The sequence below is a fragment of the Dermochelys coriacea genome, chromosome 7 (assembly GCF_009764565.3).
Source record: "Dermochelys coriacea isolate rDerCor1 chromosome 7, rDerCor1.pri.v4, whole genome shotgun sequence".
Classification (NCBI taxonomy): Eukaryota; Metazoa; Chordata; order Testudines; family Dermochelyidae; genus Dermochelys; species Dermochelys coriacea.
The window spans coordinates 86,648,408-86,664,990 of NC_050074.1; the positions used below are offsets into that span (position 1 = coordinate 86,648,408).

The 16,583-nt window shown below is 40.3% G+C and overlaps 1 protein-coding gene across 1 annotated transcript; it reads right to left on the reverse strand.

Moving 5' to 3' along the window:
• Positions 1-1,111: 1,111 nt before the first annotated feature.
• ECD (ecdysoneless cell cycle regulator) lies at positions 1,112-16,404 on the reverse strand. Its single transcript, XM_043519848.1, is given in 14 exon segments — positions 1,112-2,105; positions 2,788-3,005; positions 3,088-3,155; positions 4,938-5,121; positions 5,569-5,675; positions 5,768-5,853; positions 7,943-8,068; positions 9,326-9,454; positions 10,162-10,354; positions 11,142-11,320; positions 13,028-13,115; positions 14,564-14,681; positions 15,776-16,054; positions 16,271-16,404. Coding segments are annotated over 13 exon segments (1,944 nt in total). The 5' UTR covers positions 15,981-16,054; positions 16,271-16,404; the 3' UTR covers positions 1,112-1,862.
• Between the last annotated feature and the right edge of the window lie 179 nt (positions 16,405-16,583).

The following is a 16,583-nucleotide window of genomic DNA, read 5'->3' on the forward strand; positions in this document are numbered from 1 at the left end:
GAGAGTGTAGAAGAAATTGCTGCAGTTTGTTTTACGCTGACCATTAATAATTTAGGATATTTTTCACCTTGTACCTATACAGATGGTCAAATTCTGGCACTTGCAGTATCTTATCAGAGATCCATAAAACTTTACAAATGTGGGCAAACTATTAATTTTACAAATGGGGAAACAGACACAGGCCAAGGTGTCTCAGCCAGGTTGTGGCAGAGCCTCAGCCAGTGACTTCCCTGGAAATATGACAATTTAAACCATTTAAAGATTTCCCTTCCTAAATCAACTCCCCTGGTCTGGAAACTGGACAGTGTTTCCTCCCTTATAACAGATCTAACAAGCCTCCTACTGGTGGTGACTGGAATACTGGTGTGACATTCAACATCAGCAGTACAAGAAACTAGCTGCTAATTTCTTCTTTAGGGTCAAGAAAATGACAATTTTTGTACAAAAATTTTTAAATAAAAATCTAGTTGCAATTTCAAGCAACTAAACTTAAACTGATTTTCTAAGTACTGTTCTTAAATACATTTGAAAATCAGAACATGTCTTCGCTTGCCTGCTAGGACCAGTATTCAGGCTTCTGCTTCCTTGAGAGTTTGACCGTACTAATCTCCAAAGCAAAATATGGAGCTTTTCCTACACTAAGGTGCCTGATGTTAACAGTTAAGGAAACTGCACAGAAATCTGAATCAGTCTTGGTAAGTAAGTGAAGGAGGAACCTTTTAAATATTTATTTGAAATATTAACTAGAGGAATAAGACAGTCTTCATATGGATAACTTAAATGGTTTGCTACCTAGCTTTAACTGATATTATATTAAGTTTTTCAATTCAGCATAGAAATGAAATGTTGAATATCTCCCAATTAAAAACTTTTATTAAAGCAAGACAGACTTGTTTAGATTGGGCCCACATAAACATACTGTTGGCACAAAATCATTTTTCAGTCCCTTGAGGTAGTAAGTAGTTCAAACAAAAGCCAAGTTTAGTCATGAGATTTCTTTCATTCAAATACAATGGTGTTGAGAAATGCTTTTATTCTGAGGATTTCCAATACTGCCGTGAGAAAAATAAATGCAACTTCAAAGGAAAAAAAAGTTACAGCAACCAAGTTGTACTTTTCTAGATCTTTATTTAAATAAATTAGAAAAATGCTTATAGAAAAATATATTAAAATACCCAGACTGGTAAATCTACAATTCTCCATTATTTGAAGAAATCTATATAGTTTTCACCATTACTCATCAAAACTGCTTACACCGAAGCTTTTGTATTTTAGAAACTGTGTGGCTGGGTGCTTGTTGGGTAGACAGATGTTTGTGGATATCAACAGCAAAAAGTAGAAGACAGAAGAGGGTACTACTACTGGTGTGTGATCTCTATTATATCCTTCTTGACACAGCAGCATTTCAAGAGGGTCTGCATCTCATCCATATGTTAGCCATTAAATAAAACATTTACTAATGGCTAAAAGGGCCAAAAAAAAAAATTGTGAGTGGCAAAGAAAAGGAAAGCAAGACTTGGAGTCTTCCCGGAGTAACAGTATCACCTAGATTATGATCTTTATATTGGATATACAGCTTTATAATAGACGTAGGAGATTTTCATTCAAGTCAAAACCACCTTCACAATTTTTCTAAAATATACTAGCACAAGAGAAAACTCTGCTTTATTCCCAAGGCAATTTTTTGCATTTAAGAGATCAGACAACCTTTATCAGAGAAGTATTTTGCACACACATCTAAAGTCATGTAAAATGTATTGAAGTGTTTAGTATTGAAACTATTCATGGTGTCTCTGCCATACCACTGCTACTCTGCAGGATGGGAGTGGAGCACAAACTGTCCTCTGAACTAGGATAACAGATTAATCCGTTGCTCTGCTGCTAATGCATCTATGGTCTGAATTTTCAGGTAAATGCACTCCCATACTCTGTAGGATGTTAGAGACAGGTCCTGCAAGTCCAGCTTGAGCACTATATGATTCCAGCAGGTTAGTCACTAGGTTCAGGTCTACATCCACAGATGTCAAATCAGCATCTCCTGCATCAGAATCATCTTCTAAGGCGCAGTCAGCATCTTGAGGCAGAGGTTCTTTAGCAGAACTAGCCTGTAGCACATACAGACAGTAAATTTTGAAAACAAATATTTGATTACATGTAGGTTCTTTATGACAATCGCTGGTGGTATATGGTGAAAAGCAACCATAGTGGGAGAAGCTCCTGACTAAGACAGCAGGGAAGGCACAGACTGATCTATGAAACTACCAGAATTACTCTTCACAATCAAGGCAGGGGAGAAAAAAAAAAAATTCATCACAAGTGAGTTAAACAGATACTTTAGAAGCCAAGTTAAAGTCCAGTATGTACCACCCAATCATGGAGGGCAGGAGTTCATGAACCAAACAATCACACTATCAGAATCATCATGCAGAAGAAAGTCACAAAAGAAGGATATGAAAAATTACTGCCCTGCCTGGGGTTTCACCTGGGAGTCATCTAGGACTTCAATAGCTGCAAGAGATCATGAGACAGCTGCTTGTAGTACTTGTAAAATGCAGAAAAAGCCTGGATTTGAAGCTACCGTGGAAGCCAAAAGTTTAGCTTTTTTATATACGGAATCAGTCTCATGGTATAGCTACAGCACACATTGTTTGCACATGGGATCTTTCTTTGAAAGAGCACGTGCTCAGAGATCAGGAACATCAGCCACATATGCTTAGATTATTATTCTACTCCCTACCTCCTCTTTCATGGAGAGGGATAAATTACAAAGCCCCAAAACATACATACCACTTTCTTTGGGGTGACGAAGCTTTTACCAACATTGGTGTGTGTCAGTTCGCAGTCCATCTCATCCATGTACGATCTGAGATTTTCCACAATTTTGTTTGGCAATGCCTTTTCCTCTTGACCATGGGCTTCAGAATCCAAGTCTTCATCGCTGTCCAAGAACTCAAACTGCTCCTCCTCATCCAGATCATCTGAATCCAGCTCTTCTGAGTCTGCGCCTATAAACAAAATCAAGTCAATGCAATGTATATGGATGGCCAGGAAACAGAGTAGAATGTTAATAACGAAACTAGATCTCACCTAAAATTCTGTCTAAAGCATTTGTAAAAGAGTCAACATCAAAGGTGACACAGGCCTCAGCAGGTGACCTGAAATTTAAGAACAATTACTCCATAAATCCATTCTCTTGTACATCTGGTGTGGTATACTTGGGCAAGAACATATGGCATCAACCTTGGCAGACAGAACTAGGAGTGAAAAGTTTGGGGTGTTGGCCTGGTGATCTACAGGCAGTACAATACACTGCTTCTCTGCACGTGTCAGACAACTGCATACATGATCAAAATCAAGTTCTTACACTTTAAAGTGGGTAAAAATAAGGGGAGTGGGAACTGATAAGGCTCTAAATTTGTTAATAGATGTTCATAGGTAGGATTATGCTTCTAGTCTCAGTATTAATGTAGCTATTAAAAAAATTCACAATAGTCCACTCAAAATAGCCAAGCTCAAGCTCTTAAAAGTAAGGACTTGCTAGACCAGGGGTGGGCAAACTTTTTGGCCTGAGAGCCACATTGGGTTTCCAAAATTGTATGGAGGGCTGGTTAGGGAAGGCTGTGCCTCCCCAAACAGCCAGGCATGGCCCAGCCATCATCCCCCCCCTTCCCTGTCCTCTGACTGCCCCCTGCCCCACCCACCCCTCCCTCACCCTGACTGCCTCGTCCAATCTCCCCTCTCCTTCCTCACTGCCCTCCTGGCACCCATGCCCCCATTCAACCCCCTGTTCCCTGCCCTCCGACCACCCTGACCCCATCCACCCCCTGACCACCACCCTGAAACCCCCTACCCTCTATACAACCCCCTGATCCCTGCCTCCTTACCGCGATGCCTGGAGCGCCAGTGGCTGGTGGCACTACAGCCATACTGCCCAGAGCGTCATGACAGTCAGCCATGCCACCTGGCTGGAGACAGCCACACCACCGCGCAGCACAGAGCACTGGGCCTGGCCGCAGCTCTGCCCCACAAGAGCTCACAGCCCTGGGCCAGGAGCTCAGGGGCCAGGCAGGAGGGTCCTGCAGGCCAGATGTGGCCTATGGGCCATAGTTTGCCCACCTCTGTGCTAGACATTCTCAACATCCATAATGCTGAAACAGAACCACTACTGCACCTTATACTTGTAAGTAAGAGGTGGCTGTTAATGTTTACGCTGAATATCTTGCCCAGTGTAACAAGAAACTTAGAAGATGTATTACTGCCAAATAAGCAAGTGAGAAAATACTGAGACACCTATAGTGAGGATTTTTTTTCCCCTCTGTGGGCTGTGTTTTGGAATGGGCAGCACTTCCTCATTTTTGTTAGATATAAGAAAGCAGGTGTTACACACTGCTGTTCTGCACTGCTTACTTGGAATGTTTGCCTTTATGAATTCTAAGGTATTATGCTAATGCATTGTCTTCATCTTAAGAGGTCTGGCGCTCCCAACATAGCCATAAGTTATAAATTTGTCTACGTGCAGCCTGATTAGCAACATTTTTAGTAATCCTCTGTAGTCAGAAAAGTTCACAATACACAAGACGACAACCATCCTCAGATGTATACAATCCAAAGAGCCCCAATGCTGTTCAGACACTATGGTGATGGGCATGAGGAACCTAAATTAAGAAAAATGGATTCAAACAAAAAAACGAAGTAAGAGTTTTGGAAAATAAGACAGCTTTCAGATATTTTTACTGGTACCAGATCAACATGTTATAAAAAAGTGTATATAAACTAAGAATGTAATTCTGTTTCAGGATTCTAGTGACTTTAACAAATCACTCAAGCTTAACTATGCTGGTTTGAAAAGCTGAATCTTTACCAGAATTGCAGCATTACTAATAGGGTTGCACCATAAAAAAGCAATGCACTACATACACCATTTTTTAAACAAATACCATGGAGTTTCAGCTCCTTCATGGGTTGAGACTTTAGATATAAAGCCTTCATGCTTTCAGTAACCCTCTGCCAAATCATACTTCTGATCTTCCTCATCTGAGGGAGGAATGGACTCATTTCTACCTGACGCCTCACTCAGGATCTGATCCAGATCATCCGGAGAGATCTCCAACCAACCATCATCTGAAATAACAGAAAGGGAACATATTTGTCAACCTACAAGATCAAATCTGGAATACTGTCACTTTAAAATGGAGGAAATATTGATCAGCAAGATAAATGTTAACAATGCCTACTTGTTGTAAATCATGAATACTTTATATAAAAATACTGAAAAGTTTGATAATGAGAAAAAACTATGAAGGGTTTGAAAAGGTTACTTGACAAATACTTCTGACACCATTTTATCACACTGGACCAACAGACCAGCTCGTATGTGGTGGCTTACGCAAAACGAACTGGTTGTCCAAACTAGTAGAGTTCTCCACTAGGCAAGATCACAAAAAAGCTTGTGGCAGTCTCAGCACAAAGGCTGAAATTGAATATACACGGAGACTGAAGTTCTGTAGCCATTTGTTATATAAATATAAAGAGAAGTGCCTAATTTCCTATGACACCACCTTCACTCACCATCCTCAGGAGGAAGACTGGCAGCTTCTTTTTCAAGTTCATCCAAATTAAAGGACAATGTCTGTAGCAAGGTCAAGATTTCTTCACCTGGACTCATAGCAACAGAGCTAAAAGAAAAAAATCCCCCACATCTGTAAAATCCCATGAAATCTAATTGAACATACAGACATTAACAAGATCAGTTTACAGTAACTCTTACCTTTTAGGCTTGATTACAGACTGCTGGAAGTAATTCTCTGCCACATGCAGCTGGTCCAGATACTTAGCAGATCCTTCCAGTTCTCCCTATTTAAAACAGGTCATCAACACTAGTGTATCAAATCCTCCCTCAACTTCTCTTTCATATCAGTGCCCAGAGGAACTACCACTAATAGTGAAAGGGGGTGAGTATCACAATGCAGTTTCCTTGCTTAGTTATTGGTAGGGCCCTACCAAATTCATGGCCATGAAAACGTGTTACGGACCGTGAAATCTGGTCTCCCTTCATGAAATCTTATTTTTTGTGTGCTTTACCCTATTTTGTACAGATTTCACAAGGGAGATCAGCGTTTCTCAAACTGTGGGGTCCTGACCCAAAAGGGAGTTTCGGGGTGGGAGGTGTCAAGGTTTTTTAGGGGGGTTGCAGCATTGCTACCGTTACTTCTGCACTGCCTTCAGAGCTGGGGGGCTGGAGAGTGGTGGCTGTAAGCGGGCACCCAGCTCTGAAGGCTGTTCGCCTGCACTGCTACTGGCAAAGTAAGGGTGGCAATGCCATATCATGCCCCCCTTACTTCTGGGCTGCTGCCTTCAGAACGGGTGGCAGGAGAGTGGCGGGCTGCTGACTGAGGGCCCAGCTCTATAGGCAGCAGTGCAGAAGGGTAGCAATACCATAGCATGCCATTCTTACTTCTGCACTGCTACTAGTGGCTGCTCTGCCTTCAGAGCTGGACTCCCTAGCCTGCAGCCGCTGCTCTACAGCTGCTCAGCTCTGAAGACAGCGCTGCCACCAGCAGCGGAGCAGAAATCAGGGTAGCAGTATCACAATCCCCCTACAATAACCTTGTGACCTCCCCCCACAAACTCCTTTATGGGTCAGGACCCCTACAATTACAACACCGTGAAATTTCAGATGTAAATAGCTGAAATCATGAAATTCATTATTTTTAAAATCCTATGATGGTGAAATTGACCAAAATGGGCTGTGAATTTGGTAGGGCCCCTAGTTACTGGTTTGCATACACTGGCTCTTTAGGAAAATTCCAACTAAGTGCAGTCTGGAGTAAACAAGAGTAATTAAGCAATGACCATAACAATGGTGGTTTGTAGTGTTCATGTAGCAGTGTTGGTCCTAGAATACAAGGCAGGTGAGGTAAATCTATTATTGGACCAACTTCTATTGGTGAGAGAGAAGTTTTTGAGATTACACAGATATTACCTCATGCACCTAGTCTCTCTCGTACAACGTAAATTACACTACTTTCCTCTCAAAAAAAGTAGAGGGCAGAAAATGGGCATACGTTTTGCTAATAGTACGGCATGAATTAAAACGAAAAGAAAACATGCCAAAGTGTTAGGCAGCAATATAGTTGATCTAGCACCCAAAGAAATCAGGAAATGCAAAGTTATGGTTCCCACAGCACCAACCACACTGAATATATTAATATATAACAAAAAAAGAGGCAGGGTTACAAATGCTGTAAGAACCATAGATGAATTTCCTGATGTTTGTGCATTTACAGTCATAAGTGTGGCATTGCAGGAGTGTACTTTTTTGCATTTAATAATATTTTGCAAACATACCATAAAAGTTAGAACTTGTCAACTTAAACTATAAGCCAAGGAATGACGGGTCAGAATTAAGAGACTTTGGTGATTGTTTTTTGTTTTTTTTTAAATCATCACCTGCAGGAGACTAGAGGGATCAATGTGCATGATGTTAAATTCCAAGTGTGAAATTTAAGTATATTTGATTTGTGAAACAAAATCATTACAAAACGATATTCCCAATATATTTACTATTTCATATTATTGTTTTCAATATATACAAATAAAAGCACTTGCATGCAACAGCACCTGTCATTTTGGCTTCCTTCCTTCAAGTCTATCCTCTCATTCATGATAGGTAGGAGCTCATCCCCAAATCCTACAATATTTTTTCATTTGTAAAGACATTTTATTCTAAACTACTTGGTGGGGTGGGAGAAGAGAAATAAATAAATAAATACTGTATACAGAATTTAGGAGTTGTTCCTCCCATGACATGAGCTTATCTTTCATGATGAGAGGAATTATGTCCCTCAGCCTCCATCTAAAATCTGCTATAAATTCTGACTGAAATTTGAAAGCTGGTTTGGTTTTTCCTGAGTTATAGAAAGAGACAGAGACAGTTCCTTACCTTGAAATAATTATTTTTCTTCAGGCTGTTGAGGAAACCAGCCCAAAAGGGGGTGTTTAATATTTGCCTCTTGGAATCAGGAGAAACTGTATTGCACTTGGAGCATAATATTTCAAAGCCATGAGCCTATATAAGAGATGCAGGAAACATAGGTTCTTAACTATGACACGTTTGTTGAAGTTTGCTTTAAATGACTGCATAAAGAACTCAGTAGTGGTAAGCTCCTGATTCTGTCATGAGAGAAATGATTTGATGCCTGCTCCCTGGGACATGACTGCCTGGAGTACTGCAGAGGCAGAGTTCTCAACTTCCAGAATAGCAAGGGGCTGGGCCCATGATCATGGATCCTAGAAATCCATTTGCTGCAGGTAAAAAAAAAGGATTTTTTTTTTTTTTTTTAAAAACAGAGAATCTTTAGTTCTTTACATTTTGTGGGGAAACAAATATATACAGTGGAACCCCAATTATCCGATCTAATTGGGACTGGGGCCAGATCGGATAATCAAAAATTCAGATCATCAGGAGAAGAGGTAGGGCTTGGACTGTCAGCCGTTCGTGGCAGGTCTTGGGCTGCCACCCTAAAAATTGTAAATATATCAATAAAACATTGTGTTCAATTGATATTTATATATATATTGTGGCTAGAGAAACTGAAGTTCAGCAATTCATTTCAATAACAGAAAAAGACTGCTCTTTATGGGTTTTTATTTTGTTTTTTTTTAAACATTGAGGTTTTTATTGTGGAAAAGTAGGATCCCTGCCCATGACACTCAGTAGCAACCTAACAAGTGATTAAGATGTGTTGACAGGCTTCAAGAGGAGGCCCATCTATTTCTCCTGAGCTGCAAGGACAAAGGAGATCTTTCATCTTCACGAAGGTCTCATTTCCATTTTCCTAGAATAAAACTTAGTTTTTCAACAAAGACAACATGGTGGTGAGAATATCTGGATCCTTCTGGTACAACTTCCAGTGGAGGAGATGCACAAGTAACCAATTATGAGTTTCTATTTTTCTAGGACAGATAAGACTCTTGCAAGAAGAGTGGAAAATTCTTTAATGACTTGGGAGAAGCATAGCTGGGAACTAGATTCAGATGGGGGGAGGGATAGAGTAAAGTTTGAGAAAAAGCAATGGATTTGCTTAAAGGGAAAGCACTTGGAAGAAATACCCGTGCCCAATCTGTAAAAACAGTCCTCTACAGCGGTCGGATACAGCATCCTTTTGGGGACGCAAGTTGCTGTTTGGCTTCAAGTTCTCTCTGTAAGTAAGCCAGGGGAAAATAAAGAGGCACGCTTAATGATTCAACCACCCCCAAAAATATGAAGTAGAGGGGAAAACAAAAAACAAACCATAAGTGTAGGACACATGTAAAAAGACATTACCAGTTTCATGCCTAGCTCATGTGCTTTGTATTGATGGTGTACAGGAGAAGGCAATGTATATCCACTGCGTCTGTCTGGAACAAACTTCTGCTGCTTTAATTGTGCATATAAACATTTAGTGAATGTGACCTGTAAATATCAAAAGAAATGAACATATTGTAGCATGATTTTCTAGAAGACATACCAACTTAAATAAAAAGCCATACTTTTGTCTGAATCTTATTTTACACCTGCAGTTGTTAAAAGTAACACTTACAATGTTACTTAAAGACTGGTGATTTGATTGGTGATCCCCCCCCCCCACATTTTTTATGTCACAATTCCAGTATCCTCCTTCTGTGAGCTGGATGACTTCAGCAAGGCCTTATTGTATAAATAAAGTCAGCAAGTGGCTGTTGAGAGGCCTTACTCTTGGGAAGAATGGGGTTGGGAGCAATGGCAGAAAGAAAAAGAGTGGCAGAGTACCACCCACCCTGCACAATAAAGTTTGAAAAAGGAGTTTCTCCCAGTTATTGGGGCAGAAAGAGAAAAAGCATAGATAAAAAGAATTTAAACTTTTTCTAATTTTAGGGTTGGCTTGGGGAAGGGTGGCATAAAACTTTTTATAGTCTATAATCATCTAGTTCCCGTTACTGTTGGGATATATAGTGGTAAGACATAAGATTCCTAAAGCAAACAGAAATTCGTGACTGTCCTCAAGAAAAATGAATTTGCAAACATACTGTTTTAAAATTGAAAGCCATACGTTTCCTAACATGACTACGGAACAAACAGTATATCCATCAATCAAGCAGTCAGTAGAATGGCAATAAGTTACAGGTGGAAAGATCACTTACTGAAGTCATTACACATTTGTTCGGCAAGAAAATTTTGAAAGGGCGACATGCTTGTAAGTCAATGGGATCTCGCAAATAAAAGGCCTGGACTGCTGCAGCAACCAGTGCAGGGCGATGCTTCAACACTACCACAATGCCTGCTGGAAGATAACAGTGGGCTCGGTGAAGGGAGGCCTGGACTTTCTCAGGATACCTGTGGCAGGCAATAATACAAAAAATACTACAGACATGACTAGCCATTTAATATAGGCCTGTTTCCTGTCATTTAATATCAGAATGTACATTATGCCAGATTATTAAAATACTCTGAAATCAAATTAGAATACTAGTCAACAATGTTTCTACAAGACTTGCATAGCCAAGCTCTTTTGCCAAGATCAATGAAATCCCATTTCCCACCCTGTTATGGAGAAATGCATCATTGAGAACTAGCCAAACAGGCTAGCTTATAGCTTCTTGGTAATAAACGGAGGAGTCAAATTACAGTCATTTTGCTCAGCTCCAGGTTGTCAACTTCTGCAAAGGAATTTCTATCACCAATCCAGTGGCCCTTACTGGCCAATCCTGAATGCAAGTTGATGGTCTGAAGGCCATTCTACTTCTGTCTCTCAGCTGAGAGCCCAGGAAGAGATCTAGACACACACTTCTATGGAAAGGCCCAAATTGCTGTCAGCCTTCCTGGAAGTCATGAATGAAGAAAGTAATGTTGTCCTTTCGTAAAAGCCTGGAATTTAGCCCTGAACCACTGATGTGTCAGTGCTGAGATCAGAATACAGTGTATGGGACTAGCGTTGTTAGGGTCCCCAACATAAGAATGCCACAGAAATTAGCACAGATTTGTCAGTATAGGAGTAACCTCATTGTACTTAACAGGAAAATGGTTTAGATACCATGGATATTTAGATACGGGAGGTAAGTTCCCAAGAAGCTCAGTATCAGAACATTCTGGTAAAGAATATCAGAAAAAATAATCCACGTACCCACTGATGCGTTTATATACTGCTGCTCTAATAGATTTTGTGGCCAGGAAGTCCTCTGGGTTTGCAGACAATAGCATTAACGCCTGCAGGATTGTTGGATTGGTGGTAGGTAGCCAAGGCTCCTCTCCAGGAGTCTTTGGCTGTGGAATGATGCACAATTCTCCATGGTGGAAAAAAACCTGACAAAATGTAACATGTTCATTAGGCAAAATTTTGCTAGTGTTCCATACAGGTCTTAAATTAATGAATGACTGGTGAATTTATACATACACCTCTACTCCGATATAACGCTGTCCTCGGGAACCAAAAAAATCTTACCGCGTTATATCAAACTTGCTTTGACTCATCTGAGTGCACAGCCCCGCCCCCCCAGAGCACTGCTTTACCAAGTTATATCCAAATTCGTGTTATATCGGGTTGCATTATATCGGGGTAGAGGTGTAGTTACAAAAACATTCTCCATGTGAAGGGATGGTTAGAGAGGATCAAAATGGCACATTAGAAGGAACATCTATATTTACACAGATTAATTAATCTATCTATTAGATGTACTTTTCTGCATTTATCCAAACTACAGAGAACACATTAGAAATTAGGAGTATGAGAAGAGAATTGATGCAAGAAGCAGAAGTTGAGGAAAGGAGGTAATTATTCAGAGAGCCTCACTGGGTGCAGCAAAGACTCAGGACTTAATCATTGATTCAGAACAGTTCTGACAGCAACAGGTCGAGTCAAATGAATTTTTAATTTATTTCAGTTTCTTTAACAGGACAGATAACATGCTTGGTCTTCTATCCGAGGTCTCCTCATTTAGAGGAAGGAGGCAGGGAGGCTTAGGATCAAATCTCAGTACTGACACTGCCTGGCTGTGTAATCGGCGAAACTGAGACAGAGCATCTGTAGAACAGAGAACACTTCTCTCTCCTTGCTGAACATTTGTAAAGCACTTTTGATCTCCTTGTAAAGGAGCTAAAATAGCGCTATATATCCAAAGAAGGTTGCGTGGGGTTTTGTGTGTGGGTGTGTGTGTGTGTGTGTGGTGGTTTTGGGTTTTTTCCCCAAATAAAGAGAGTTTGGGAGAAGAAACAGCCCTGCCAATAAGTATCATTCTGTCCTGCCATTTAAACTAATTGCTGCCAAGACACTCACTTATATTTACTGATTATACAATATCACTAGTGTCACACACAGCCTACATCAGCATTTACACTGGTTTAGTAATATTGGTATTATGTATACAGAAGTTCAGGTAACTTTAAAGGCAAAACAGAAATTTTAAGCATGATCTGTGTGAGAGAACCATTTTGTGAGGAAAAAGCATGCTGGATAATCACACCTTCTTAACTATTAGAGAATATTTCTAACTAACAAATGTAGATGACATGTATAGGTTATGAATCTGGCTCTCTTCTTTTTGCACTTTCTGATACCCAGACATGCTGATAAACCAAGTGTAGATCAATTACTGCATAACTATCAGAATTCACAAACATTCCTACAGGAGTTTCCTAGAGAACATCATTCAAACGAATGGAATGTTAGAACACATAGTATGTCCAACTGCACTGGATGTGTTCAACTGGTAAGCCTGTAGTAAGTTTTTGTGGTACGCACAGCTATTAAAAAAACAAAAGAGAAGAAAGCTAGACTGTGGTCAAAAAGATCAAGCAGCTGATCACAAGACTCTGGTTCAGTCCAGAGATTGCCTTTACAAACAATGTGACAAGTGTAGATTTGCGATGGAAGTAGGAGAATAAGACAGGTCAACTAATTTAATTTGTAGCTTAAGCTAGGATTTGATTTTAAGTCTGCAGGGGTAAAAGGCTACTGCAATGAACTCAATATATCACTGAATTACTGCCTGCTTGCATGACAATTTCACCTACCCGATTGGTACTATTTTCAGGTTTTAACCACTTCGGAAGGAAGTCAGCTGCCTCTATCAGCAGGAACTCACCATCATTGTCATCAACCCTAATCAAATAAAAATCAGTGTCATATTAAAAATGGCCCTGTATAGCACAATGATAAATAATTACTAGTTATTACTTCAGTGAAAGGGGGCTTCTTCACTTTTTTTTTTTTAAATTCATTGTTAAAGATTTTTTTCCCTCTTAATCCTCTACAACAAGATAGAAACATGGTTAAAAGTTTCAGCTGCCTGGCCCTTTTAGGAAAGGCATTTTCGCTTTCACTTGGTAGCAGCCTTAAATAAGGTTTCCAGAATTATTTTTTGCATGTTCCTATTTGGAAGTCAACTAATGTTTCCTCCACTTGAACGAGTTCTTTTATTGATAATAAGTTAATAGGTCTGCAGAATTTTTAGTCACGTTTGTATTATGAACAAGAATAGGACTCATTTCTTTGAGCCATGTATTAGGAAAAGATTGGAAACATATTATATGCTCAAGTACAGTTTATATAGAAACACAATTAAGAACAAGACCGGAGGAATATTATTTCTACACACAGATTTTGCAATGTCAAGCAATAACCATATTGTATTCTGGTCACCTTAAAAGGCACTTTTATTTCATCTATCCTAGAGGAGAGTAAATTTAAAATCGAGAAGATATTGTTATATAGTAATCCTAAAATTCAAACTACAGAGATTCGTATTCTCCCTGAGGCTCTGGTACACCAAAGCACTTAAGCACACGCATAACTAAATTCAAAAGGACTATGCATGCGCTTAAAATTAAGCCCATGATTACGCACTTGGCTGAATTGAGCCCTCAATGAACAGTCTACAGAAAGACCAGCAAGAGACACAAATTACTTGTGTACTTTTCTGAACATACTAACAGTGGGCAACTCAACTGCTAATCTCTTTCCCTTACTTTCTCCTATATGACTAGAAACCATTAGTACAAAACCACTATTATGATTTCTATTTTCAATAAATACTTTACAAACTCAGATGTCTGACACAAACACTGTGGCCAGGTCTACACTACAGACCTATATCGGTATAAGTATGTTGCTCCAGGGTGTAAAAAATCCACATGCGAGCGACAGTTATATTGACTTAACTCCCCATGTAGACAGTGTTATGTTGATGAGAGAGTTTCTCCCATTGACATAGCCATTGCCTCGTGAGAAGATGGATTAACTATGCCAACAGGAAAAGCTCTCCCATCAGCATAGGAGCATCTTAACTTGCAGGGTTTTAAGTGTAGACCTGGGATCTAGCCTACATGTACTGAAGTAAACGGTAAGACTCCAGTTAACACTTTCAAGCTGTTTTAGAAGGAAAAGTTATGTCTTTCATTTTCCCCCATCTTGACAACAGAAGTGTGTTTTTGAAAAGCAATTTAATATTATCCTGGTGAGGTTTAGAGTACAACAATAGCTGTCACTGAAGGAGCTTAAAAGTCTTTAATTTACAGTTTCACAAAATGCTGAAAATGTGTTAGAGGTACCTTGCTGCTAATTCTGGAAACTTCTTTGTTATTTGCTGCATGAGGTACACAATAAACCATTCATCTTCAATATTATCCCCAAATTTAGTCACACCACCAATATGTGCAGGGATATCTCCTGGGAGGAAGGATTAAAAAAAAAATTCAAGACAGAAGTTAAGCAGTATCATCTCTGTTAATGGTCTGTAAAACATGGTCAATCTATTCACTGTCAGAAGGGCAGCTGCATTAGTCTGTATCCACAAAAACAACGAGGAGTCCAGTGGCACCTTAAAGACTAATACCCAAATAAACCTGTTAGTCTTTAAGGTGCCACTGGACTCCTCGTTATTTCAATCTATTCACTATGTCAGCAGTTCTCAAACTTTTGCAACCCGAGAACCCTCATTTTGATTTAAAATTTTTCGGGAATTCCCAAGCTCCCCACACCCCCCTGAAAAGCAACCAGCACATCTCTCTGGCAGCGGCTCCTAGGCAGGGTGGCCAGAGGGTCTCCACCTACTGTCCTTGCCCACAAGCACCGCCCCCACAGCTCCCATTGGCTGCAGTTCCCAGCCAATGGGAGCTGCGGAGTTGGCGCTTGGGGCAGGGGCAGCACGCAGAAACCCACCCCCCTCCCCCCGGGACGTACTCCACTTCTGGGAGTGGTGCGGAGCCAGGGCAGACTTTTAGCACCTAAAATCTCCTGGGTTGGCTTCAGTAGGCTCTGGGAGATAGAGGGAGAAGAAGGAGTTGATTAGCGGGGCCCACGGACACCCTGGAGTACCTTCGGGGATCCCAGTTTGAGAAATGCTGCACTATGTAATAAAACTGGAGGTGGGGAGAAATGGGAGAGAACACAACTCAGCAGTTGAAGTGGTGAATGTTTTGTGCAAGTAGTTCTGTCCACAGCAATATCAAACGGAAAGAAAGCAAGATAAGCAGTAGGCAACCTTAACAAGAACTGCAGTACCAACCCAACAAAATATGGAGAATGACTTGCAACTTTTCACTTGAGGAAAGGGGTTAAACTAACAATACTATTAAAAAAACACCTGAGTTTTCAGTGAACAAATTCATAACAGGTTCAGATTCTCCTCCTCTTGGCCCCAAAGATTTACAGACATTGCTCAGTAATATCACCAGCATGTTTTATTTTCATAGTACTATCCAGTCACTAAACAGGTGGAAATCCAACCCTATACCAGATGAAAACAAATGCAGTAGTTTTACCTTTAGCACGTTTATATTTGAGATTAAAAGGTTGATTTTGCCAGATATACGAAACTAATATTGGTGCAAACTGGACCAATATCCTCTCAATGTACTGCTGAAGAACTTCTCTGCGTTGGTCTGGGTCACCTGGTTCACAAGTTATCAGAAAGAACTGGTACTGCACTGCATCTTCTGCAGTTGCCAAGCTCAGCTCCCCTTCCATTCTGAACTTTTATAAAGTGCCCTTCAAAAAAAAACCAAACAAACAAAAAAATAGGTTCAACCATTCAAAACCAGCAAATGTTAAGTTTCAGAGTAGCAGCCGTGTTAGTCTGTATTCGCAAAAAGAAAAGGGAGGACTTGTGGCACCTTAGAGACTAACAGATTTATTAGAGCATAAGCTTTCGTGAGCTACAGCTCACTTGTGTACAGCTCACTGTAGCTCACGAAAGCTTATGCTCTAATAAATCTGTTAGTCTCTAAGGTGCCACAAGTCCTCCCTTTTCTTTTTAGTAAATATTAAGTAATCCACCCTCCAAAATGATATATCCAACCATATTATCTATTCAAAACATTCCTGACACTCTTCTACATTGCCCCAGCCAGTCAGATGGGATAAGAAAACCTTTTATTTACTTTACGGAGCAAACCAATTCTACAGCAGAGGGAAGCCTTAAAAGTTGTCCCAAAAGAAGTATAAACATGGGAACTGAGGCCTATGTCAGGCCATCTGTGTCCAGAGCCATGGCAACGGGTGCCACAGGCACACATCAGGGTCATCCCCGAAAGAAACACTGGCCTGTCACCCACCCCCACGCTGCCACCA